This window comes from Monodon monoceros, unplaced genomic scaffold (assembly GCF_005190385.1).
Source record: "Monodon monoceros isolate NGI ecotype Baffin Bay Population unplaced genomic scaffold, NGI_Narwhal_1 Super_Scaffold_22, whole genome shotgun sequence".
Classification (NCBI taxonomy): domain Eukaryota; kingdom Metazoa; phylum Chordata; class Mammalia; order Artiodactyla; family Monodontidae; genus Monodon; species Monodon monoceros.
In genome coordinates, this window is record NW_021703779.1 from 91,125,599 (window position 1) to 91,152,662 (window position 27,064).

Consider the following 27,064-nt stretch of genomic DNA (forward strand, 5'->3'; position numbering starts at 1 on the left):
GTGTGTGTGTGTGTGTGTGTGTGTGTGTGTGTGTGTGTGTGTGTGTGGTGTTTTCTCTCCACAAGCTGGATTGACGCTTTTAAAGGACAGGGACTTTGTCTGCAGGGAACACAGGTGTCCTGTGATACAGTTTATTTAGTCCCTTCAATACTACTACTATTATTGCCACTATTTACTCAGAGCCTACCATGTGCCAAATACAACGTAACTGCTTTACACACATCAGCTCACTTAACCCTCACTATGGTCTGAAGAAGGTTTGGAAATTATTCCCATTTTTAACAGATGAGAAAAGCGAGGCTCCGGCAAGTTAAGCGATACGCACAAAATCACAGAGCTAATGAGGGATGGAGCTTAGATTCAAGCCTACGTCTTCTCATTGCTAAGCCTACTCTACCACCCAAACTTTTAAGAACCCAGAGGAACTGGTTTTGAGTCTTTGTTGTCTCCACAAGAGGCAACAACTGGCAAAGACCTTTCTGAAATCAAAACATCAAATAGTCTGTACCGAATTCTTCTGCTGTCCCAAACTCAACGTGGGATGCTGGCGGTGGGATGCAGACCAAAAAGCATGCAAGGCGGTTCTTGTTCTCAAGTCCTAACAGTCTCATTGAGGAAATCAGACCCACACAGAACCAACTAGGATAAGTGTAAGCAGTGAGAAGTGTAGGGTGCCAGCAGGGTGGGAGCTCAGGGACTCCTGGAGGGGCGGGTGCCTGGGCTGGGGCCTGAAGGATAGGCAGGTAGTCAGCAATTTTGAGGAGGATGCTCTGCCACGTGGGGGAAGATAGGTGAACAAGGGCCCCGGAAGGAAGAGGGGATGTTTGGGAAAGGGTGAGAAGACCTGGCAGACTCAAGGAGGGGCCTTGTCTGGGGTGAGCTGGGGGAGGGAGCTGGGCAAGAGGGCTGAGAAGTGGGCTGGGATCAGAAAGGTGGGCAATAGGAACACATCCCCCTGCTATGGAGGCGATTCCCTGGTGGGGAGATAAAGAGGTGGGCAGACTCACACTTTCTCCTGGTATTCCTGGGAAACCTGTGATTCCAGGGGACCCCTTCAGGCCGGGTAAGCCCCGTAGTCCTGTGGAGCCAGGGGAGCCTGGTCTCCCACTAAGTCCCTTGATGAGGCTGGGGAAGCCAGGAGCTCCAGGCAAGCCTGGTGGCCCAGGGCTGCCAGCCTCTCCTTTGTCACCTGGGAAAGAAGCAAAAGTCTTGGGGAAAGGCTCTAGGCAAGAGAAAATCTTCTCCCCAAGGCACACGTGCCGTGGGTCACAGGCGGCCAAAGCACAAGTTTGGGGACAGTTAGCTTAGGGGGAGGAGTGGGGATAGAGGGAGGTGCCTCACTGGGAAAGCCACTCAGTGCCCAACCCCACTGTCTGCCAGGCCCTTCCAGGGATACAGCCGCCCGTGGTTCAAAAACGGAGTTCCACAGTGGCAATGAAAATTGGCAGGCTCACAGTACAGGCCCCCCTCAGGCCCGGGGAAGGCAGCCTCCGTGGATCCCCAGCTGCCACCCATACTGCTGCTCTGGGGGTTCTTGTTCTGTGGGGCCTTTTCTCAGGAAAGAACTTGAATTTGGTCATAAAAACTGTCTTGGGCATTTCTCCTGCCCATTCCCTGCCCCAGCACCTCTGGGCCCAGGAAATCCGATGGATCCAGGTGAGCCCTGAGAGCCTTTGTCTCCTGTGAAGTGCAGGTTCAGCACTGGAAGTCTGGGGCTGGGTACTCCGACTGGCCCCGGGTCGCCTCTGTCTCCTGCAGGGATGGAGACCATGAGAGCCGTGTGAGCGGGAGCTTAGACACGAGGTCAGGCACGGGCTGACCGCTCATATCAGCTCTTCCCGCCCCACCCCAGGCCCCCTTTCTGGGCTCTTCCACCTTCTTCCCCGCCCCTGTTTCCCAAACTTTGCATTAATGTGCACGCCCTCTCCCTCCTTTGACAAGCTCAAGGTTCACCTGCAACTTTAGACCCTACTCAAAACCCTTCTCCGTTGAGCATCGGGAATGTGTGTCCAGGCCTCTAACGCGCAGTAGTAACTCAGAGTGATTAGGTCTTTTGGTTTAAAAGGACTTCATTCAGAAACCTCAAATATTATTATCTAACACAGGGTTGGTATAAGCCACAGGAATGACAAAGTTGATAAACAAGATGTACCTTGGGAAGCATGGGTGGCAATTCCAGAATTCGATTCCCCAGCTCACCTTTTTCACCAGGGCTACCAGCCTGTCCAGATGGTCCAACTCTTCCCATCGACCCAGGAATTCCCTTTAATCCACTTGCACCAGGAATACCAGGGAGACCTGGAATCCCTGGAAAACCTATCAGTCCAACAGACCCCTTCTCACCTGTTGAGAAACAAGAACTTCTATTATTATCCCTGTTTGACATATAAGAAAATGGAAGCTCAGAGACGTTAATTAACTCACCCAAAGTCACACAGCTAGGAAGTTGCAGAGAAGGGATTCAAACCCAAGTTTCTCTAACCCCAAAGCCCAAGCTCTTAGTCAATACATGTTATGCTACTTCCCTGAAGAGGGACATTGTACTAAGCACCAGAAAGGAAAGAAGAGGTGGGAACCTCTCTTATGATTTGCCAAGTTAGAGCTCATGTTTGGCACAGGAGGAATAAAAAAAGCCTATGGCCAGGAGGCAGGGAGATGAGCTCTAGCCTGGTGCTGTTGCTAACCAGTTGTGTGACCTTGGACCAGTCACTTTCCCCCCCTGCCCAACCTCTGATGTCTAGCAGGACAGTCACAGGAATTGAGAGCTATCAGGCTCTATGGTAGAAGTTGTGCAAATGAGTAACCTTGGTGTGGCTGTTCCTGTCTTCGGCTCCCTGCCCATGCTATTCAGCCCAGTGATCCACCCAGCAGGCAGGGAAGGCGAATCACCTTGGGTGGGGTTCCTCCTTTAGCACTAGCCTTGTCCAACTATCTTGCCAAAAAAGCCCTGCCCACCTCCCTCCCCATTCCCCTTTCCCAGGCAGAGAGGAGGGTGGGGGCGAGCTGGGCAGCATGGCAGCTCCTTTTTGGCCCCCATTGGTGCCTTCCTGATACCTTCACTTACCCTTCGGACCTGGCAGGCCTGGCAGTCCAGTGGCCCCTGGCAAGCCGGAGTTCCCCAGGAAGCCAATTAGCCCTGGAGATCCCGGAAGGCCTTTCAGCCCAGGCAGGCCTCTCTTTCCAGCTGATGCAGGGGGACCTATATCGCCTCTTGGACCTTTCTTTCCAGGATGTCCTGAATCAGTACAGGAGAGAACACAGGACAGCTGTCAAGTGAGACTGTCCAGATCTGGGCCGCTGCCCATTCCCATGGCTTCTGGTTGGTTGGCTTGTTGGCGTTTATAAACTGCCCTTTAACAATGGCTTAGGCAGGCTGCTAACAGGCAGAGTTCTTAGTTGGCTGAAGCATTAGCACGTACCACCCAGGGCGCCCTGCCAATGGCGACTTCTTTCAACATGGCACTGTAGATGGCGGGGGCGGGGAGAGGGGGGAGCAAACCCCTTCTGATGATAACTCTCCCCCCTTCATGAATGTGGTTCACACTTTAGCCTCTGAATGGAGCTCTGGGAAGCCAGGGTGGCAACTGGACTCTAGTTTCCTGGTACTTCCAGTTTGAATCACTCCACAATGGCTGTTTCCTGAGCCAATTGGTGAAGTAGAGGTTAAAGCCAAGCCATTGTTTCAGCCTCCCAGGGAGCCATGGATACAGGGCTGCCCTTTTAATCCCTCATGCAAGCAGTTAAGTCAGCCAGTTCCTTGGCATTAGGGTTGAAAGACCCCCTAGTGCCAAGTACTGTAGAAATCCCCAAGGCCCATCTGGTATCCTAGGTATTCTGAAACTTCTTTCACCAGGCTTTAAGTTGCTCAATGGGATTAACCTCCTGAGCTGCTGCCAAAGTGGAATGTTCAGGTACAAAGCAAGGAAATTAAAAAACCAAAGGATTAAATCAGTGACGACAGAGGTATTTGGGCCCCCAAGGACCTAAATGAATGGCTGACTTGGCCTTCTATGGATTGAAAAGCATCAAGTAGCTGCGAGCCCCAGGATTCTAATGGGAGGCTGTGAAGGGGATTCCACAACAAGGGAAGGAAATTCAATGGGGGCCAACCCCACAGCATGAGTTCAGGGACCCCTGGCCTTGCCAGGTTATAGTGTATAGTAAGATAATTCCCCAAGAGGCCAAGCTAGTGGGAGTGTTAGTCTGTGAGCTTGTGTGCTGTTTTCTCACCTGGACAGCCTATGTGAAGACCCCAGAAACACAGAAGGACAAAGTAAAAAAGATATTAGTGGCTCTGCAAAAACTCAACTTCAGTCACGTGGCTGGGAGTCGGGGCAGACAGCAGGGTGAAGAGGGGGGTGTGAGAAAAAGGCAAGCTGCAGACAGTAGGCTGGAACCAGGGGGCGTCAGGCCCCGCTGTGGAGTGAAAGACACTCTGGCCCTGGGTCCTCAGAGGCCTGCTGGCCCGAGAGGCAGGCTGCCAGCACGGTGGTCACCCTCTCCGCCTGAGCTCCTCGCCCGGCCCCAGTGAGGGCGGTGGAGAGGGGCGAGGCCCACCTGCACAAGGAGGGCAGGAAGGCAGGAGGGAGGCTGAAGCCTGAAAAGGGGGACGGAGGCCATGGGGGAGGGGCGGGGAATGAGCATATTGTGGGGTCACATTTTGGAGGCTAAACTGCAGCGATCGGTTTGGCTTGGCACTGCGAGGGTGACTTGAGAGGTTAGGAAAGTCAGTCTCCTTGTCAACTCTGACCCTGTCACACTGCTGCTACTGCCCCTCAGGGCACTGGGTTGCGGTGGGGGTGTGGGGGGGCGGAGGGGAGGGCTTAGCTTAAGTCTGTCAAGATGGGGCTCCTCCTCCGAAGGACCTACCTGAAGTGCCTGGAAAGCCTGGTGCTCCTGGGAGCCCGGGTTTGCCCTTGATGCCAAATAGACCATCAGATCCCCGGGGGCCTGGCTGTCCTGCGCGGCCTGGTATTCCAGGGCTGCCCCGATCACCTTTGGGGCCCAGCAAGCCCGACTTCCCAAGCAAACCTAAGGAAAGGAAGGGCCAGACAATTACAGCCTGGACTGATAGCAGGGACCGATTACCAAACCAACTTCCAGCGGAAGAGCCTGCCCAGGATGCACCCCACGGGCCACTGTCTTGCCAGCTCAAGCCTTGTTGCTAATCACAGGCTCTGCAAGAAATCTGACTATGGATTATAGATACTTCTGGAATTACTAAGACAGGAGAATGGACGCAGGTGATTTAAGAAAAAGTTCCACAAAGGGAAGGACAGAACAGAATGACTTTTCATTTCAAGCCCCTAATTAATCCATCACCCCAGAGTCACGCAGGTATTCATGCAAGTATAGCAGTTACTGAAAGGTTTTCTGTAGACTGTCAGATAAGTGGGGCAAAGGGAGTCACCCTTGGGTCCTGTAAGGCCAGAGTCTCCAGGAAATCCTCTGTCTCCTGGCAGTCCCTGTAGGCCTTGCTTCCCAGGAGCACCATTTTCAGCACCAATGATGTCACCAGGGGCTCCCTTGGGACCTGGTAAGCCGGGACTGCCAACTTTCCCAGGCAAGCCATCTTTTCCAGGGAGCCCAGGAAACCCAGGCAAGCCCTTCTCTCCACGAGGTCCAGGAAATCCTAAATGTAAAGAGGCAAAAATAAAAGGCCATGGAGGTTTAGAAGTGATAGGTTTGGGGAGAGGACTCTGACACAGGTTTTTTCCCTACTACAAAAGCTAACATATTAGTAATGTGTGTCGCTTCCCTTAAAGGTCAGGAGTCTCTGGCCCTGGGAAGACTTGCCCAGTGGCAGGGACTGCCCCGTGTGCCCTGGAGGAGGTTCTAGCTCAGCGGGCAGAGCTCAGCAACCCGCTCCTGGGGAGCCTACAGTGGCCAAAGAGCACAGGTTACGCCCGGGACCTCCTGTCAAAGGCCTGGTCTCTTCTGGAGTCGTCTAACTCCTGCCAAGTCATGCCTCCCTCTTTCTGGGTGGCAGACGGACCTGTAGCACTGATAAGCCCGAGGGAACGTGGCCTCAGATGAGCCCCAGGCTGCAGAGCAGGCGTGGTTCTCAAACTGAGCGTGCATCAGAGCCTCCTGGGGCAGGGGTGCTTGGGAAAAGCCAGATTGCGGGGCCCACCCGCAGAGCTTCTGATCAGTAACTCTGCCAAGGGGCCAAGGCACTGCGTTACTACCGAGTTTCCAGGCGATGCTGACGCTTCTGGCCGAGGGAACAGTTTGAGAACCACTGGTGCAGTGCAGAACAATGAAGCTCAGGTTGGAATGACAGGGTGTGAGCGAAGTCTTTGAAATATGACAACTTCCCTCTCACTCATCTGAATCTCCTTCTCTGACCTTTAAGGAGTTGATCCAGGAAACTGCCATAGAACTTGCAGTCAGACCATGTGGCAGAGTCCTGGCTCTATCACTAGTGACCTTGTGATCTCAGGTGAGTCACCTTCCATATGAGCCTCAGTTTCCTCCTCAAATGGCCGTTACTGCTCTGAGATGTTGGCATTCTATAGCTCTAAGCTCTCTTGCCTGAGTATGAAATCAAAACCGTCCCACTTACACCAGAGCACAAACCTAACTTCCTATAGTGGGTGGATGGCTACCACAATCCGAACACACACTCACACAAAAGGAGAAACAGGTGAGGAGAAGCTCCTTTTCTTACCTGGCATTTCAGGGAGGTGAACCAATCCTGGACTTCCGGGCTCCCCTTTATTTCCATGCAATCCAGGCTGGCCTGGAGTCCCAGGGAGGCCACGGGCCCCATTAGGGCCTGAAAACCCAAATATGAGTGGTAAGGGGAAAGGGAAGTCGGTGTGGCTAGCTATGATTTGTGATGTCCAGTCAAGAATCCTAGTCTCGGGAATTCTCTGGTGGTCCAGTGGTTAGGACTCCGTGCTTTCACTGCCGAGGGCATGGGTTCGATCCCTGGTTGGGGAACTAAGATCCCACAAGCTGCACGGTGCGGCCGAAAAACAAAAAAATTTCTAAGCTCTTGGAGAGCCTCTCTTATTCTCACCTCCCCACACGGCCCTCTCTAGCAGCCATTCTATTTCCTCAATCCTCAAGGCCGCCCTCTCAGAAGGAATGTGAATCCCCAAATGCTACCAGGCTATCCTCAGCTTCCTTTGGTGCATGGCCCTTACAAGTGTGCTCAGTGGCTTTTTCTGGCCTCATTCCATACCTGGGAATCCGGGAGCTCCTGGGAATCCTGATGGACCGTATGGCCCAGGAATAATACAAGGCAAGGTGATACCTGTAAATGGTAACATGTGAGCAGGTGGTGAACCCCCTGAGTCAGGGACGATTTCCCCCTAGCATGCGCCTTTACTCCCATTCCATCGAATGGAACAGCTAAGTTATTCTTCCCACCCAGAAGGTGGGAGCCCATGCAGAAAAATCGTAGCATCAGAAGCTCTCGGGAGTTACTCCTAGTGCAATTTCTCACAGATAAGAATGCCCCTAGTGTCCAAGTCAGGACATCTCATTCTAACAAAGTTTCCTGTTGTGTAGGAAGAGCAGCAAACGGCAGTTGCCTATTCACCCTGCCTTCAGGTGGAGCCCCTCTCTAGGATGCGTGCTTGGTGTTAGTTATTATTATGCCCACATCACTAGATTGGAGTGTTTGAAGCCAACACCTCTCAAGTTCAGATGACTGCTCTTTTCTTGGAATGAGGCTTTTCCCAAACCGCTGGGTTCTTTTGACACGTGTTATTTGAGATCTACTGATTGTCCTTGGTCAGATGGACCCATATGTCTGTACCAGGTAAACACTGAAGGCCACTCTCTTGGCCATGGCAGACAGTGGCCCTTCCCTCAGCTCCTCATTTGAAACTGTCAACTCTGCTACTCAGTGAGAAAGGGTAGTCAATTTCACTATTCAAGACATTGAAATTGACCTGCGGAGCCCTTCCCCTGGCAAATTCTTCCTTGCTCACTCAGAGTGCAAACAAAGAGTCTGTAAGATCACAGGGGGGAGGTTTAATAAGATACCAGTGAACAAATAGTTAGTTGGCTCCTTCAAATGCCATTTATAAACAATTGCTAATTAAAATCAGTCTTGCCTATTCATTAAAACAATCCCCTGAGATCTACTTTAAGCCAGAGTCCACAGTTCTAATAAACTGCTATAGCTTTTGCCTGTACGTAAAATAAATCACAAATTGCATCTCTTAAAGATATGTATACAACCTATGATTCAGACTGCTTACTGGACTGGCTAGCATTCCTCCTCCAGTCCTGCTTCCATTTTCCAACTTCAAGGCTTGACGGCATTTTAGCCCACCTGTTCTAGTCCTAAATCAAAATTGGGAATTGAACAGTATAATGTATTGGTTAAGAGGTTGGGCTCTGAGGCCAGACACAGCTGAGCTTGTATCGTAGTTCTGCTACTAACTAGTTGTATGAGCAAGATACTCAAACTCTCTGAGCCTCATGTGTAACATTGGAGCTACTTATGTCATATGGTGCTTGTGAGGATTATATGGAATAGTGTTAACAGCACTTAGCACAGCGCCTGGCACCCTGGGATGTGCTCAGTGAATACTAGTGTTTTAGTATCTTACTTAAGGAGGAGTATTCAGAAGAGCTCCCGCAAGGCCATCCCCTGGATTCTACCTCAGTCAGGTTTGTGACACTACTTTGTAGCCTGGGCAGCAACTCTCTACCTTCTAGACCTCAGGCTCTTATAGTTATATTTTCACAGGTGGAAAGATGGCCACAAGCCTGATCTTCCTCCATAGGTAGTCATACCCATCTCCATCCTGCCAGATGTTGAAATGATGGAGCTATTTTGGAGGGCTATTTCCTTACTGTGGAAACATGCCTTATGATGGATGAGATGCTTCATGGGGAGAGGGCTGCCAGTCCTGTGCTGGGTTTTGGACTAGGCTGAAGAACTGCCTCACTAGATGGTATCATGAGAGGGACCCTGCAGAAAACCCTCCTGCCCCAACTATTTCAGTAGCTGATTGACTCTAATGTGTCAAACATTGTAGTTCCATTGCTTTATGTCTTAAAAAACAAACTGGATAAAATACAAATATCTCTGGGCCAGGTCCAAACATGAAGCCATCCATCTTCAATTTATCATATGTGTTTCATAGATTCTTTTCACCTGTGATAGCCAGAGCAAAACAAAATCTTTAGAAGATGGGGCCAAGGACAGGCATCTGGAAAGGTTCCAGGGCAGGAAAAATACTTAGAAAAGGGAAGATGAGTAGAACCCAGAGGAAATCAAGGACATACTTCCCTTTGCCTCGGACCAGTCCTATACAACACACCGCATTTGTGTATTGCAAGCAGAGGGTCAAAATGGTGAGAAGGTAAGGACTTCAAGTCATACTGCTACCTGACTCTTTTACTTTACGTTCCTGTCTTTTACTTTACATCCCTGAATTCTGAGCCTTCTCCCCAACAAAGCAGAAACCAGCTCTACCCTTGTTCTGTTTTATAAGTGCAACAAATGACCTAGTTATTCAGAATTTTCCCCATTAATGACAAAATTCATCTTCAGAATAAAAAAGCACCTCTGGTTATCAAGTTTCTAATATCTCAGTTGATTCTGGTTCCAATGAATAAATATCAGACATGTGTGGCTCCTTCCAGGTACCTCCCAAGGCAAGTCATGGCCTCAGTTAAGTTCATAAATGAAGATGCTCAAGGAAGAGATCAGCCAAGCCATCAACATGCACAGTGAAGGAGCCAGCCCCTCGCAGAGACTGCATGCCCACTTCCTCTGTCCTCCCTCCCAGGAGAGGTGTGCTAAGGAGACTTTGCAGCGGTGTCAGCGTGAGTCTTTGCACCCCAGCCTTAGGATCACCCCTCCCCAGCCCGGGCCTCCAGTGTGGTACTCAGACCATTGTGAGTGTCTAAGATTAAGTGAACAAAAAGGAAGGGGGGGTTGCCATCATTTGGTGTTTGAGAACCTCTAGACCTAACTACCTCTCACCTCCCTCTGTGTCTAAGTCTCCTTGCCCAACCTTCTCCCTGCAGCAGCAGTCACCTAGACCAAACAAGTAAAGAAGAAAATTAAACCGGGACAGAAGTTCCTTGAGGCCCAAGGGAAGTCTTGTCTGTAGCCCACCGATCAAATTCCCTGTCTGGACCGAGTCGAGAAAGCTGGCATCCACACGGGATCAAGGACACAGTAACCGCTGCAGTGATAACCAGGGTGATTGATTACTATGAGCATCTGGATCAGAGCCTCTTTGGAAACAGCCAGTTGTCTCCTTGCCCAGGATTTGTAATAATTCACACTATTAGGTTGAAAGGCTTCTGATTACTTCATTCCCTTTCCTGGCAATGTAGCTGTCCTAGCCTGAGCCACCACCAGTTGGAGTGAGTACGTTTAGGAACAGCATCTTCATCTTTCATGGCAACAGTAATGGCCATAATGCAAATGTTTAGGGCCCGCAGGTTAAGTGTTTTTACAATTGTGTGGAAAGAAAGCTAGGTTTGAGGAGTTATATTGGGTGGCTGTAGAGAGAAAAAGAAAGCTAATGCTCTTAATTGAAGTAATTTTTTGGAAAGTCTTGGTATGGCAACAAGAACGTTTTCTGCATAAGGCATCTCCCAGGCTATAGCTTTCTAGATCACTAGTTTCCTGAGAACTTTCTGGGTCCAGGGATAGTGAAGTTTGGGACAGAAATGTTCCTGTGGGCTTCCTGTTTCCAAGCAGTTGGAATGTTGATAATATCCAGATTTGAGCATATCTAAGTTTATAGGCACCATGTTAATATAACTCAGTTTAAAACCTAGTTGCCTGCAAAATGGGTTGAACTAGAACGAAGACCCAATTGGCGGAGGGGCGGTGGAATGACCATGAATAATGTCTCTGGGAACAGAGCTGGAAGCAAAGCTATAGCTGACACCAGGACTTCCAAAAGGCCGAATGGTTTTGTTTGACACAATTCCTCACAGCCTTAATGGGGATACTGACTTGGACTGGAATACTCACTTGGGTTTAAGAATCCTGAATCATCCCTTTTTAACTTGTACTGTAATCCTTCTTAGACCAATTCACAAAAGTACATTTTAAAAGAAATAAATTTTTACAAGACCTGGTATCTGTCTTCTTTTTTTTTTGTAATTCTTCAAGGTGACGAGGTGGAAAGAGGAGAAATAGGTCTAAGAAAAAGCTCCTTGGTTATGGAAAAGGCCCTTTCCTCTGTAAATGTATATTAGTCTCCTGTGGAACACTGCACTATACTAGGCAGGTTGAGAAACACTAAAAAGGATTACTCACCTTCCTTAGTATCCAGAGGCTTACAATGCATTTGGAAAAAGTAAAAGCATTAATGGAAGGAAATATATAATCTAACCGGCAAAGACATACTATAGGGGTCATGAGAAAGTTTAGTGGAAGAATTAGGGCCTATATCGAACCCTGAAAGTTGGATGGGATGTGAGTACATAGAGAAAAGAGGAGGAGTATTCAAGAAAAAGGCAACATGGGCAAAATCTTGGAGTTAGAAATGAATATATTGTTTATGGGGACAGTGAAAGATACTGTTGTCTTAGTGTTTTGTTTTGTTTTAATCATGAAGAGTATGAGATAAAGTCAGGTTAGAAAGGTTGGTTGTGTCCATGTTTGGAGACTTCTGAATTCTAGGCTGAGGAGTTTGAACATTATCCTCTATTTAGTAGAGAACATTTGTGGCTTTGGACTAGGGGAGTAACATGATGGAACCAGCTCTTTACAGATTATTAAATTGGCAGCAGTGTTCATAGTGGAATTGAGTGGGGAAAGTCTAGAGGTAGGAAATGAAAAACTACTTAGGAAGTTGTCATTCTTCCATCCATCCATCCATCTATTCATCCATCCATCCATCTATTCCAACAAGCATATAGGTGTTAGCTAGGCATGAGATAATGAGTTTAATACCAAGAAGAAGAAGGGAAGAAGATAGGAGGCATTGCAAATGAAGAATATGAGATGAATTTCAAGTTTTCAAACTTCAGACGACTACAGGAAGTGTGGTACCACTAATGGGAACATAGAAGTTGTGGAAACGTAGAAGTTAGGATGAAGAACTGTTCTAGCTGTATGCAAGAAGGCAAGTTAATAGCATAGTACCTTGATCTATAAGCAGGGCTGCCACTCATTATAATTACTAAAATTCAAGTAGAAAGAGAAGTTATATAAATGGGAGGGATTTAAGGTATGAAATGGAGATCAGACTAGATAGAACTAGGGTCTCTTCTCAATCTGAGATCTCATGATTTAAGGAAAGGTTCTTCCCTACTGATGATATTACCATACAACTTAGAGGATACCTTTCTTGTCCAATTTCCACTCATTACTTCCATGGCACTTGTAATAAATGGTCATCCAGCTTCTGCTTGAAATCTTCCAGGGATTATGAGCTCATAACCTCCCAAGGCCATTCTGTTATACTTTCAGACTGCTCTGTTAGGAAGTTTTTCACTTAGTAGGGCTGAAATCTATATTGTTCTGTGTAACTGTACCACAGTATGATCCTTTTTCCACATGAAAACCCTCAAGAGGATTGAAAGTAGTGATTCCAGTTGGCCTTCTTATGACACATTTCACGCATCTGGGTCATATCTACCCTCAAGGAGTCAGTTTTCCAAGCCCAAAGCCATCTGAGTCCCTGACTCACCTGGAATCCCAGGGGGGCCTGGTTGCCCTGGGAATCCATCTACTCCTTTATCTCCAGGAAGCCCACGAGGTCCAGAAGATCCTGGTAGCCCAATTCCTGGGGGGCCAATTGGACCAGTGCGGCCTTTTTCACCAGGAAGTCCTGGTAACCCCTTTTCACCTGGGAAGCCCTGTCCACCATCACCCTAGACAACACATAGGAAAGGATGAATCATTACTTAAGAGACTTACCTGGAGAGCCCTCTGACCATAGGAAAGAAACACCTAACCAGTATAAGCAGGGCTTTATTTTTTGGTTAAAATTCTCTGTCACTCTAGTTTTTCAATCAATTCTTCTGAGTCGAGTTAATGGGAATGAAGCTTGTCAACCCTGAGTGATCTGATAATGCAAAAGGTTCTAGATTGGTGTGCGTGAGGGGAAAGGACAACTCTGGTGGGGGGGGGGTCATAGAAAGCAGCTGGATTACTTGCAATGGAAAGCTCCTCAGAAGCTGAAACATTTTAAGTGACGTGGTCAGTTGTCACTAGCGTTTATCAAGTGAGCCAATGACCCATTCTAAAGATTCCTATTTTACAGAAAGGAAAAGCACAGAGACAAAAGTGTCAGTGGCAGAGGCAGGAAGTAGCCATCAGATACTCCCCACCCGCCCACCTGCCAAGTCAGGTGTGAGGATTTACAGCACTATTTACCCAGGAACAATCGACTTACCTGAAAGCCTGGCAGGCCTGGTAAACCTGGTACTCCGTCCTTGCCTGGGGCTCCTGTCTCACCAGGGAGCCCCTGGAGACCAGGATCACCCTGATCTCCTGGCATCCCTGATCCTGTACTGAGAGTCGCTTCCCCTTTCTTTCCTTTGGGGCCTTCCAGACCTCGAGGCCCAAATACACCCTGACAAAAAGACAGAAGGGAATGATGAGGAGACGCAGACTTCATAGGATTCTGGCACCTCGCATAGGTATGACCTAAAACAGGTCCGTGGGTACATTTTGGCACAGTTCTGGACAGTGGATTATGTCGTCATCTTGGATTATAATTGCCCATTTATTTCCTTACCCTTTCTAAATTTTGAAATCTTTGAGGATGGGAACCTTGTCTTCAGGGACTGGCACAGTTCTAGGCAAACGTAAATAATTTTGTGGAAGGAAGGGAGGGAGGAAGGGAGGGAACATAGGTAGGTTAAAGCAGAAAGGGACTTTCAAGATACCTAGATAGACTTCTTCATATTATGGATCAAAACCTTGAAGGTCTGCTTTATCCCCATCTTTCTTTTATGTGTTTTAGGAAAGTGATTGGTGAGGAGTGAGGGGCATTTAAAAGCTCCCATTTGCTCCCTCAGGGACAAAGTTTGGTAAGACTTACTGGATCCCCTGATGGGCCCTGTGCACCTCCAAAGCCTGGATCTCCTCTCGCTCCTTTCAGGCCCGGAAGGCCCAGGAGACCTGGTGGCCCAGGTAGGCCTGGCTCCCCAGGTGGTCCAATGTTTGGGACACCACCATCACAAGCACAAAAACCAGAGTCCCCTGGAGGAAAAAAAAAGACAACATTAATCTAAGTGGGCCATCTTTCCAAGAAGAAGGAAGACCTGCCAGCGGTAATTCGTGACCTGAACAACTCCATGGAGGGAATCAGAAGGCCTGCAGAGAACAGACTCGAATGAACTAGGTTCACTTTCCATCAAAGTACATCTGTGCTAGTGATTTGGATTTCAATCTTCTGGGGTGGAGCCCAGCCATCAGTGAGTCTCATGTGCAGCCAGAGTTGAGAACCACTGACCTATACTAACCAACTGAGAGTCTGGAATCCAAGCCACTTGAACATACTGTTCACCAAAATGTCTTTCCCCTGTCTCTTGTACACAGAGACAAATGCCAAATAAATTGATGACAGAGATTTCAGCAAAGCATCTTTGAAGAGATAGCAAGGAGTCACTAGCACTATAGCCCAGCCACTTATACCTTCCATGCTTATGGCCTAGGAAATGAGACTTTGGATCAACAGAGGTGACTCTGAGTTTCCCTAAGATCCTGAAGGGCCTCTTCCTACATTTAGAAAATCGATAATCCCTGAAACTCTGAAAGAACAGCCTGTTCTCCAAATAATCATTTCTCGAGTGTGATCCATGAACCTCCTGCCTGAGTCACCTGGGATGCTTGTTTATAAGGCAGCTTGCTGGGCCTCACCCCAGGTCCGATCAATCAGACTCTCAGGCGGCCAGGTCCAAGAATCTAATTTGTAGTAATTTCCCCTAGGTGATCCTCATGTCCAGTGAATCACCTGAGAATCACTATCACTATTCCAGACTTAGAGAGAGAGAGAGAGAGAGAGAGAGAGAGAAAAACCTTCTGGTCCCATGGGAATATAGGAGGGGAGGCATTAGAGTTGGCCCTGTTTTTAAGTATGAGAATGGTATCAAGAAGCACACTAGCTCTGCAGTGAGTCAGGGAAGGGCCAAAGTTGACATCCTAGGTCAAGACTTGAAATTTAATATCCTTTGCCCTCAACCATCTTCCCTGGATCTAAAAATTAGAGATGGGGCTTTCAAAAATTTCTGAACTAGCTCCTATACTTAGGTAGTGCCATTTTATGATAGGGCAATGAGAAAGGAGAGGAGTGAGTTAAAACCTCTCTGTTTGAGGTCGAGGAGAGCTGTAAATTCCTTGAGAGAACAGGAGAGATCTCAGGTACCTGAAACCCCCAGGTATACCCAAACCTCTCTTCAGCCAGTACTTTCACCTCTTCCTCCACCCTGCCCTGGGCTGGAACTATAATGAAGTGATTTATTTGCACTTTAGCATCTGTCCCTCAGAGTATGAAATGGAGGAATGACCCTAAGACAAGAGAAAGATGGAAAGTGCAAGGCAGCCGAAGGCTGGGGCAATCAATCAATCCTTCAGTCAATCTGTGGGGACCGGAGTTGTTTTCCTGGAGCCAGTTGGCTTTTTCAGAGTTCCAGGTCTTGACCTCTCCTTCAGGTGACTTCCTGCCTTGGCCTTGCAAACTGAGAGGGGCTGCAGAATGTGCAGAGTAGCTTCTGCAGGTGGAGGGGGCAGGTAGAGTAGCCTGGGGGCCACTTTGTCCTGTGTGACCTCAACCGCCAGCCTCAGTCTTAGAGCTCCAAATATAGCACTTCCAACAGTCGTATAATCACATTCCCACTCAAGATCCAGGATTCATCCTGTTCAGGTTCCCAAGGCTGTTAGTTTGCTTCTTCCCAGAGGGCCTTCTCCAGGGAGTTTGGGGAACAAAGAAACCTAAGGGGACAAAATCACCTTTGATTCCTTTGAGGCCTGGGTTTCCTTTTGGACCTCGTTCTCCTCGGAGACCAGGCAACCCTGGCTCTGTGCTCTGTAGAGTTCCCGTCTCAAATGCTGGACCTTTAGGAAAAAAAAAACATAAAAGATTGGCAACTTACAGGAGCCTGGGCTCACGTGACTCAGCATAGCAGCTCAGTCACCAAGGGTCCTTGAGCCTCAACCACCAGAGCAGAGACACCCTTCCCCCAAAAAATCCAAGACAAGGACCCAAAGTCTGTAGCAAGTCCAAACTCTGTTGGCTCAATTCTCTCTACTACTACTACTTATAGGATGTCTACTATGTTCCAGGCACTGGACTAGACACTGGGGATATGGGAATAACCAAGGCAGCTTCAGCAACTCAGCAGTCCCCATGTCTATCCCAGGAAGTCCTCTTAGGACAAAAGAGGAGATGGGTACAAGCTGCAGTGGTCAGGGGTTGCAGGTCACAAAGAAACATGCGGGGCATATTTCTAGCCCTTTTCTTAGAATCTAGAATCTCATACTCAGGTAGATGACCTAAGGAGAATAAGCCCTGTGGAGGCTTTTAGCAGCCACTTTGAGGATCCAGGCTTGGTTTCCCATTTCTTGGACTCTCAGCCCGCCCCGCTGGAGCCCTGAGGACCAAGGAAAGCTTGAAAGAGCCAATGCTGCTCCTTCAGGAGCTGCAAGACCACAGGCCTAGGGGCTGAGAACAGTGAAGGGGGAAAGGGAATGACTACGAAGTCAGAAGGCATTAGGTAGTGTCTGATCATCGAGATGGCCCTCACTTGCCTATTCCTTGGTGAACACTCTGATTGCTGTGGTCCCTAACCTGTGGCATGCTCCCTCCCTCAAAAATCAGGACTGTTCTGCAATCTGGATCACACCTGGATCTCAAGACCAAAGAGAGAAACAAACAACTTACCGGGTAGGCCTGGTAGGCCTGGTAGGCCTGGCAAACCATCTCTGCCAGGGAGGCCAGCTGCCCCAATTGTGGTGTGGCCGGGGTTTCCTTGGTCCCCCTTCAGGCCTGGAACTCCCTGGAGCCCTAGAGTACCGGGGCCACCTGGAAGGATAAGCCCACACAAAAATGCTCATCACATCACCCTCCTCTTCAGGGGATTCCAATCAGTGCCGATGTTAGACACTAGCTCCAAGGGAGAATTTGGGAAAGCATCTGCCCTTCTCCTGCAGCTGAGTTAGAAGGGTCCCTAGGAATCAGCTAGCCTAACCTCTTGGAAAATGGAGGCCCAAAGACGTACAGAAACATGGTCAGGGGTGCAGAACTTCTAAGTGGCACCTGAGAGGGAAACCTGGGTCTCCAGCCTCCCATTTCTAGATTTTTTCCACCTTGGTGCTGAGATCAGCTGTATCTCCTCCAAGTGGCCATTTTAAAAGCACAGGTATCCATACAGAGGCCCATCTCCAGAGAATTTAGAAACTGCTGTCTTTAAAAGTAATGTCTGAGGCTTTGTATTTGGAACATCACTGCCTCCCAGACGCTGGCATGCCCTTTCTCTGTTTACTACTGTAGAGTGACATATGGGTGTGTTCCTCCAATGACTGTGTCAAGGATGTCATCCACAGGATCCTGGGTTAAGCACAGAGTGAAGGTCTGGGTACAAACTTTTGTCTGGGCTTTTGTTAGCTCCTTCTGGCAAGCATCAACTGGGATGGCACATAAACAGAAGGGTGACAGGGCTCTGGCAGGCCAACCCAGGCCCCCTCATTGATGGTCGGGGATTGCCTATATAGCTATGGTACATTACTGAGGTCAAAGGAAAGCTGCTTACCCAGGCCCTATTCTCATATACATTGGCCTTGGGCTTGCAGCAGGGAGCCTACTGACTATAGTCTACCTTTCTTTTGACTTTGGCTGGGTATGTACCCAGACCAGAGTATAGAAGGGGATGCTGAGCACCAGAGTGGAGATCTGTGCATGGGGTGGGTTAGTTTGTTTTACCTGGTAAAGCTGGTAATCCAGGGGCACCAGGAGGGCCAGGCAGGCCCTGGATGCCTTCATCTCCTTTAAGGCCTGGGAGGCCTGGCATACCGGGGTCTCCAGGATAACCTGGCATTGCAACAACAACAAAAAAAGCAGTAAGCAAACCGAAGGGAGGCCCACAAATGCCACAAAATGCCTCAAAAGAGTTGCAAGGAGATGTCCTCAGGTTAGAAGCACCTTTCTTGCCCTTCACAGGTCTCCCAGATGCTAATGCTCTCATGTGATAATGGGCCTATTTGAGCTAAGGCTCTCCTACTGTTCAGTACTGGTCTGGCCAGGGCTTACCTTCCATGGTAAGATCTGATAAGTACTAGGAAGGTTCTTCTACTACTAGTAATCTTTTGTCATGCCTCAAATCTCTGCCATTTGGGTTAAGGTGTTGAAGCCTACTCTTCATGTTATACACAGGTTTCTTGAGCGTGGAACACAGGAAGCCACCGTCAACCATTAACACCTCAGCTTTAATGAGTTTACCAGACAGGGCACAGGCCTGAGAGGATGTGAGGAGAAGGAAGTTAGGGGACCCAGATTGAAGAGGCACTACAGGAGAAGCCTTTGGTCAAGCGAGAAGTAGCTGGAGACACTGACATCTAGATCTCTAGAGAAGGCGAAGGGAAGAGTTGGGCACACACAGTAACTAGAACAAGGAGAGGTGAAGGCAAACTTCCAAAGTGTCACACTATTGAGGGCTGTCCTAACCAAAAGATACTTGCTCCCCTAACCAAAGATACTTTTCCACTTCCTGTGAAATTGTCAAGCTCAAGCATGCATGGGATCACGTACATGAGACCCTGTGTGTCCCAGAGTATCAGGCTGAAGTTAGCCTAGCTGGGAGGATATGAATCCTTCCCTAAGCATCACTAGGAGAACCATTTTTAGCAAATCCAGACCCAGGCCAACGCAAATCCTAGTCTTGGTGGACCCAACACAAACATGGAGTATGGGGCTTGGCTTCTTTGCCTAAGACATTGGAGTTAGATTCATTTCCCAAGTTTAGGATCCATGAGTGGCCCTTGTGGGGATCGGGTTTAGCAGCAATCCAGTGGCTGACAAAGTATCCTCTTAACAATTACAGGGGATATAGAAGTCAACTTCCTATCTTTTTTTTTTTCCACTCCAATCAATGAAAAGTTGCACCTGAGATCACAGCACCATCTGTATCGATGAAAACATCTGGGCCTGGCTGGCCAATGTCACCCTTTTCACCCTGCAAAGATTAAATACATTAAACACAAATATTTCTGTGACCTCATCACATAAGATTTATGTTCCCTCAAAACCATTCCCTGGGACAATGGAAGGTTCCTCCTTCTGTAACCCCTGATTTCCAGGGCCAAACAATCCATAGGTTAATTTCAAAGTCCAATAAATTTAAGATGAAGGTGACACAAGGCAGCCCAGAGGCCTGACACTCAACTGAGAACCTGTCAAGCACAAGGGATCCCAATTTTATCTTGCAACCTGACTCCAAGACAATCTGCTTCTGGGCCTGGGAAACATATCGCAGAAATAGAAAATATGGCTACACCCAAGAGGTGCTAAGGAGGGAACAGAGTTTTAACTTTTTTCGTTGCGGAGCACAGGCTCCGGACGCGCAGGCTCAGCGGCCATGGCTCACGGGCCCAGCCACTCCGCGGCACACGGGATCTTCCCGGACCGGGGCACGAACCTGTGTCCCCTGCATCGGCAGGCGGACTCTCAACCACTGCGCCACCAGGGAAGCCTGAGTTTTTTTTTGTTTGTTTGTTTTTTTAAACATCTTTATTGGGGTATAATTGCTTTACAATGGTGTGTTTCTGCTTTATAACAAAGTGAATCAGTTATACATATACATATGTTTCCATATCTCTTCCCTCTTGCATCTCCCTCCCTCCCACTCTCCCTATCCCACCCCTCCAGGCTGTCACAAAGCACCGAGCTAATATCCCTGTGCCTTGCGGCTGGGGAAGCCCGAGTTTTAACTTTTATTTCCCACTTTCAGCAGGCTTGGGACTCTGCTACTGTCACGGCCCTTGTTAGTGGGTGATGTCAGGCAGAGGAAGTCAAAAGAGTCCTAATTCTCTCAAAAGGGAGACTCAGGTACCAGAATCAGACAGAGTGGCATATCCAGGCTTGGGAGGTAGGAGCTGTCTGTCCCAGGTGCAGGCAATAAGGGGATGCATTGCTTGAGAGAATTTAAAAACGATAACAAAACCCCAAAGTTGGCAATTCTAAACAATGTCAATAATAAAATATTTCTCCTTGTAGGGATGGATTTGCTTGTACGCATTTCGTGTGAAAAGGGTGACATCTAAAAATGTCAAAATACTAAAAAGTACTCCATTTCATCATATAGGCATTTGCTATGATCTGAATGTTTGTGTCTCCCAAAAATTCATGTTGAAAACCTAATGCCCAAGGTGATGATGATATTAGGAGGTGAGGTCTTTGGGAGGTGATTAGGTCATGAGGGCAGAGCTCCCACCATTGTTAGTGCCCTTATAAAAGAGGCCCAAGAGAGCTAGCCTGCCCCTTCCACCATGTGAGGACATAGCAAGGAGTAGGCAGTTTGCAAGCCGGAGGAGGATCTTCACCAGAACCTAACCATGCTGGCCCCCTGATCTCAGACTTCCAGCCTCCAGAACTATGAGAAATAAATTTCTCTTTTTTATAAGCCACCCAGTCTGTGATATTTTGTTATAGCAGCCCAAATGGACTGATTTTCACTTCCCAAAAACATTACCTTAATTCCTGGGAATCCATTAAGCCCGGGGAAACCTGAAGACCCCTTCTTGCCCTGTGACAGAAACATAGTTACAACTGAATTGAATGTCTAAGAGCACAAGAGGGGCTGGTTTTTGGATTAGGCCAGGGCAAATGGCACAGGGATTTTGGCCGGCATTCCAGGTTATATATGGATCATACCTGACTCTGGAAGCCGTAAAATGTTCCAGAAGGCAATATGGCGCTTAGGTAGCCAACTTGCATGTTAGGAGGTACAAGGGCCACAAGGCTAGAGACGAATACAAGCAGGCTGGCTTTGCTAGGCCCTGATAACATGTTAAAGGAGTACTACTTCATCATAGGACTGAACAATGGACACTCATCTTCTTGGGTAAAAACAAAAGAAGTGAGTGGCTGAGATTCTATCAAACAAAGAGAGGCGGACAATTTGAATTGTAAGCAGTGTTTCCCTTTGCATTGATGGTCATGTTAAGTAAAGCAAGACGGCCTTCTGATTTGGATTTTATACACTGAGGCTTTAAAGATATTAACCAAAATACCTGACTCCCCGGAGGGCCTTGGACTCCTTCTAAACCCGTGGGACCCTGTAAAGAGAATAGAGGTACCTTAGAAAGATTAATAGCCCATACTAGACAAAGCAACTAGACTTACATAACAAAGCTCTCCAACTGAGATCAGGATTTAGCAGCTCCTAAAACCAGGTAAGAGAATGTTCCTAGACGTGCCTTAATGACTTCTTTCTAAGCACTAATCCATCAGGCTGAATAGGCACACAGGGAAATTTTAAAGAGCTAAATAAATGGAAACATTTTAAGTACTATGTGGAATTGGGTAGAAGGGCTGGGTGGTATTATACTTAGTCTGCATTAGTTCCAAGTCATGAGATTTTTAAATAGATTGTGGGAGGGCCTCTTGTCTCTCTCCCCCAATGCATTTTTTGTTGGTGATTTTGTGTTTTCAAGACAGGGGAGTAGAGGAAAGTAGAGAAAGAAATGGCAGGGTAATGGATGAACACTGCAGAATACTCAAAAGACTCTTGACAAACTTCATGACCAAGCTAAAAAGACAATTAATTCTCTGAAGTGTTGCTTCTCTAAGGCTAAGGTTGGCCAATTACTAACAACGTAAGACCTAAGTGCCTGAAGCTAGGAATCAGAGAGGCTAACAGTTATTTCTCCACTTGAAGTGAGATTATTATTGGAAACTGTTGACTCCAAACATTACTCACTGTGTTCTAGAACTTCCCAGGTTTGTTTCTGTCCTATAAAAATTGCACTTGGTCCTCTTTCTTCCATTCCTGCAAACTGCCCCTACCCCACCTTCCCTCAGGATAGAATGGAATGAAAGTAAGACATGTCATTCTTTAGCCCAGAAGATAATTATAGCTGAGGACAAGGAGAGTAAACGGGCTGAGGAACCACCTGGTGTAGGGAGTACAGTAAGTCCCCTACATGCGAACGAGTTCCATTCCAAGAGTGCATTTTTAAGTCCAGTTTGTTCGTAAGTCCAACAAAATTAGCCTAGATACCCAACTAACACAATTGGCTATATAGTACTGTACTGTAATAGGTTTATAATACGTTTGCATCTTTGAAAGGTTCACAACTTGAAGGTTCGTATGTAGGGGACTTACTGTACCTCATTCCTTATTCAAAGGAGCCACTAAGTCAAGGGAATGTGGCAGAAGGGAGAGGAAGAGGTCTTAGGGACCTGCCCGAGGGTTGAGAAAGAGAAACAAGAGAAGCTTAGGAGGCCATCAAGTTACATAACAGAGATGCAAACGGAAAACAAAAGGGACCGGGTGACTTGACAGATCCAGGCAAGCAAAATTCCAGGTTCGTACCCTAGGTCCCGGCAAACCAGGGATTCCCTTTTCTCCTTTTTCTCCAGCAATTCCAAAACCCTAAAGGAAAAAGAGACCACAGATTATAACATTCATTTCCTCACAGGTCTCCTGGCTCCATCCAAAGCAAGGTGGTAATTTCCAATCAGCTCCACTGTCCCACTGGGGAAGCTCAACCATGCTGAGCGTCTCGTCACCGCCTGAGAAACACATAGGCCTTGAAGATAATTTGAACCATTCATTAAAGGCTTCTTTTTGGTTCTAGAAGTAATGTCTTCTCCCCAAAAAACTATTACAAGTATTTATGGAAACACGAACTAACAGCATAGAAATGATGACAGATCTAACCTCACTGATTTTACAGATGCGGAAACTAACACTCAGAAGGGCCGAGCATCTTGCACGGGTTAGAGAGTCAATGAGACAGTCAGGGCGTTAGCTTCCATTCCAGGGCCCTTTCCAAGAGAACAGGCTGCTTCCCACGATCTAGGAGCTTGGGTCAAAGATGACCCACAAATGGAGAATTGTGTTAATCCTTGGGGATCGATGCTAGAGAGAAGAGCTTTTGCCCTTTGGAGACATGATGACTGCAACATCCGCTTCAGTGGGAAGGAGTGTTTCTATCTAGGCGTGATCTAGAACTGTGCGGGCTTTAGGAACACTCTCAAAGGGACTGCAAGATGGCCACCAACCCCTCTTGTCCTGCTCACAGAAGGTGAGGGCTTGCAGCCACGGACACGACTTGGGGATTCTCTAGGAATAAGCAGAAATCCAAAAAGCAGAGTGAATGAGAGAGCTTCCTCCCCTCTGGGTCCAGGGCAAGCATATTCTGGGCCCCCTGAGATACAGAAAGAATTCATTACCAGAGTGGATAAAGTCTTTCATGGCAAATGTAATCGAGGTCACTTTGTTGTTACTGTTTAAAATGGGACTTCCTGGAGCACGGATGTTGGCAGATAGCATTTAGGCCTATTATAAGAGTAAAGGAGGCAGTGAAGTTCTCTCAAATGTAAGCTTGTGAAAGACACTAAATGTTATGGCACATCTCCTGTTGTCCTCTTGATGTGACCTGGCTCAGCTAATTGTAAAAGCACTGCTCCAATCCCATTTGTAGTTTTTTTTTCTTCCTCTTTCATACTCAGAGCATTCCCGTGGGTACAGTTGGCTGAATAGCCCTTAGTTTTCTAGGCCCAAGTTTTTACTTTCTTTTGTTTTTAAAACGTGAGTTGTTTTTACTGTTGTTGTTGAGGAGGGGAGTGTACGTCTGTGAAGGGTCCAACTCAAAGCAGCCTTTGGCTCCTACTTGCCTTCCCTCTTTTCTACATCCACAGTTAGGAGTCAAATTGCTCAGACCTCATGCTGAATAGGGTTTCTATTTGAAAGGCCTGTGTGTCAAACTGAATGCAAACTTAGTTCTGCAGCTCAAATTGGAAACCAAGGCATGCTGCCCCCTGGTGGCATGTATCTATTGGCGGCTGAAGTCAAACACTTCACGGAGCCTTCCCTGGCCTGTGCACAGAAGCTACGGCAGCCCACGCTGCCCCAAACTCTTCAAGCACTAAGCCGGGTTCCGGATGAAAGTCTGTGAGAGAAGGTCTGTATCACATTCACTTCTGTCTCCTCCAAGGCATGTTACTGTAGCCTGACACATACAAGGTGGTCCAATACATACTTGTTGAATTAAATGGAACAGTGACCAAGGGAAAAAACTGTTCAAAAGTGTGAGGAAAAGAATGTCCAGGTACCATCTCGCAGCCTCCACCTATCTTTACCACAGTTGTAAAGACAACTTGTCCTTCCTCTCCGGAAAGCAGAAAGAGCCTCTGGACTCTTGCTTTCTCAGAGAGAGGGTGTGAGAGACTGAGCTACAAGGTGAGCAAAAAAACATATACAAAGTTTAAAAAGGAAAAAAAATGTTAAAAAGCAATTTGTGTGTCGGGGTTAGAGCCAATAAAACATAAATGACTTGGCAAGGTATTGGGCTGTAGGCTCAGCTTGTCTCCCAGCACAGGGAGGCCCTGTACGAGGCCCTGCTGAACAAGCTGTTCTAGCAAGATGTCTTGGGCCCCGGCCTCGGCCCAGTCAGTCGCCATCATGAGCTGATCAGCACCCACTGCTCCCTTACCCCTTCTCACCCACGGTCAGGAACACCTCATTAGAGCACTAGCTTAGCTGTTTACAGGCCTGCTCTCTAGGGCCCTGGTCTCCTGGTATTTTGGGTTCATGGATATTAGTGGCTCTGCAAAAACTCAACTTCAGTCACGTGGCTGGGAGTCGGGGCAGACAGCAGGGTGAAGAGGGGGGTGTGAGAAAAAGGCAAGCTGCAGACAGTAGGCTGGAACCAGGGGGCGTCAGGCCCCGCTGTGGAGTGAAAGACACTCTGGCCCTGGGTCCTCAGAGGCCTGCTGGCCCGAGAGGCAGGCTGCCAGCACGGTGGTCACCCTCTCCGCCTGAGCTCCTCGCCCGGCCCCAGTGAGGGCGGTGGAGAGGGGCGAGGCCCACCTGCACAAGGAGGGCAGGAAGGCAGGAGGGAGGCTGAAGCCTGAAAAGGGGGACGGAGGCCATGGGGGAGGGGCGGGGAATGAGCATATTGTGGGGTCACATTTTGGAGGCTAAACTGCAGCGATCGGTTTGGCTTGGCACTGCGAGGGCGACTTGAGATGTGAAATTTGAGAGGTTAGGAAAGTCAGTCTCCTTGTCAACTCTGACCCTGTCACACTGCTGCTACTGCCCCTCAGGGCACCGGGTTGCGGGGGGGTGGGGGGCCGGGGCGGTGGGGAGGGCTTAGCTTAAGTCTGTCAAGATGGGGCTCCTCCTCCGAAGGACCTACCTGAAGTGCCTGGAAAGCCTGGTGCTCAGCAGAAAGAGAACTCCCGCCTGTCCAGTAGTTGCCTCAGATCCACTCAATAGGTACCTCGGGATTCACCGCTTTCTTCCCTTCTCTCATCTGCCATGTTGCCTTACCCTGCGTTTGCTGGCGCCTTGGAGGGCACAGAGGTATATGACTCTCTCTGACAATCTCCACGGGAGCATCTGTGGCCTACACGTGAGTGCGCTGCTGGGACAATGTCATGAAATGTGTGAAGCTGGGGCTGAGCCAGAAAAGCAAGGATGCTGGGTCACTGCAGAAGGGGCAAGGGAAAGAAAGTGAGGTCTAAATCACTCAGGTTGGCCACTTGTCAGCAGCTCCTGCAAAGATCTGGGCTAGGATGGAAAGAAAACAAATGGTTGAAGGGAACATTTCAGATTCCCCAGAGATTTCCACCCTCAGCGCTGCCTTGTTTCTCAGTGAGTGTGGATAATTGAAAGCCGACGTGAGGGCTTTGGATTTGAGAAGTGTGTTTCCTCTGAAAAGCCCAGAGCATCTCAAACACGTCACCACCTTTCTTCTTACAACTATTCTGGCAGAAGTCACAGAAGTTACCTATAAATGTTCCCATTAAGCAGATAGAGATATTAGCAGCAAAGGAGTTATAGGATTTGGCCAGGGTTGCATGTGGAATCCACACCAAAGTGGCCTGAGAACTCTGGTTTCTTGATTCCCACTCTCTGAAAATATGCTGTACCATATAAAGGAAGCTTTTTTTTCCACCTTGGATGTCTTTACAATCAACTGGGGTTTCTATTTGTCAGGGCACACTGTGAAACTCTGGAAATGCTGAGCGTGAAACGGTATTGCAGTTTATCACTGTGCGTTGCTGTCAGTCAGTGTGTCTTTCTTTCACAGGGCAAAAGGGAACGGGTGAAATTGCAGAAGGGGAAATCCTCTGACGTAGAACAGGGAAGGGAATGGTAAGGAGGGAGGGAGCGTGAGCCAGTGAACTGCAAAGCACCAGAGATCACGCAATCCACAACCACCATGACAAGAATGAACTGAACAGTAGGGGGCAGTATGGTATGAGGAAAAAGCCTGGAGTTGGCTAGTATTCAAGAAAACTGAATTTCAGTCTCAGCTCTGCTAATAACTTGCTGAGTGACTCTGGACAAGCCTCTTTACCCGTTCAGGCCATGGTTTCCTCATCAGTCAGGGATATAAACCCAGCCCACCTTGCTTACATCATAGGGATGATAAGAGGTGACTAGAATTTATGTGAAATGCTCACAAAGAAAGGTGCAGACTTTATTCCCCAGCCCACTTGCAAAGTACTCTATGTCTGTGCTGTCCAATCGAAAGATAATGTGAACTACTATGTTATTTTAAATTTTCTAGTAGCTTCATTAAAAAAGTAAAACAAATAGGTGAGGTTAATCTAACAACATTTTATTTAACCAAACACATCATAAATATTGTCATTTCAACACTGACATAAAAATTGTTAATGAGATAATTTAGATTATTTTCCTCACACCTAGGTTTGGAAATCTGGTGTGTATTTTACACTTACAGCACATCTCATCTCAGACTAGCCACATTTCAAAGGATTGGTAGCTGTTATGTGGCTAGTGGTTATCCTATTGGACAGCACAGATTTATACTTTGTAAAGAAACCTGATGAACATTGTGAGTTGGGCCTCAAAACAGTAGATATGACCATTGCCACATGACATATATACAGAGAGGTTCAGATACTTGAAGGCCCAGAGCTGG

At 47.9% G+C, this 27,064-nt stretch overlaps 1 protein-coding gene across 2 annotated transcripts in view; it reads right to left on the reverse strand.

The window, feature by feature from the left end:
- COL4A6 (collagen type IV alpha 6 chain) overlaps nucleotides 1-27,064 on the reverse strand; it is a 283,132-nt gene that overhangs the window by 19,976 nt on the left and 236,092 nt on the right. Inside the window, exons 14-32 of one of the 2 annotated variants that reach the window (XM_029241452.1) lie at nucleotides 22,477-22,536; nucleotides 21,173-21,217; nucleotides 20,632-20,685; nucleotides 19,047-19,116; nucleotides 17,868-17,975; nucleotides 16,830-16,970; nucleotides 15,899-16,003; nucleotides 13,989-14,149; nucleotides 13,338-13,517; nucleotides 12,630-12,813; nucleotides 9,956-10,009; nucleotides 7,190-7,261; nucleotides 6,671-6,778; nucleotides 5,411-5,632; nucleotides 4,870-5,031; nucleotides 3,065-3,235; nucleotides 2,200-2,343; nucleotides 1,627-1,752; nucleotides 1,008-1,189 (exon numbers count right to left, since the gene is read on the reverse strand). In XM_029241452.1, the coding sequence (XP_029097285.1) occupies nucleotides 1,008-1,189; nucleotides 1,627-1,752; nucleotides 2,200-2,343; nucleotides 3,065-3,235; nucleotides 4,870-5,031; nucleotides 5,411-5,632; nucleotides 6,671-6,778; nucleotides 7,190-7,261; nucleotides 9,956-10,009; nucleotides 12,630-12,813; nucleotides 13,338-13,517; nucleotides 13,989-14,149; nucleotides 15,899-16,003; nucleotides 16,830-16,970; nucleotides 17,868-17,975; nucleotides 19,047-19,116; nucleotides 20,632-20,685; nucleotides 21,173-21,217; nucleotides 22,477-22,536 (2,349 nt within the window). The remainder of the gene's footprint in view (nucleotides 1-1,007; nucleotides 1,190-1,626; nucleotides 1,753-2,199; nucleotides 2,344-3,064; nucleotides 3,236-4,869; nucleotides 5,032-5,410; nucleotides 5,633-6,670; nucleotides 6,779-7,189; nucleotides 7,262-9,955; nucleotides 10,010-12,629; nucleotides 12,814-13,337; nucleotides 13,518-13,988; nucleotides 14,150-15,898; nucleotides 16,004-16,829; nucleotides 16,971-17,867; nucleotides 17,976-19,046; nucleotides 19,117-20,631; nucleotides 20,686-21,172; nucleotides 21,218-22,476; nucleotides 22,537-27,064) is intronic. The other variant, XM_029241453.1, reaches the window with a different exon arrangement.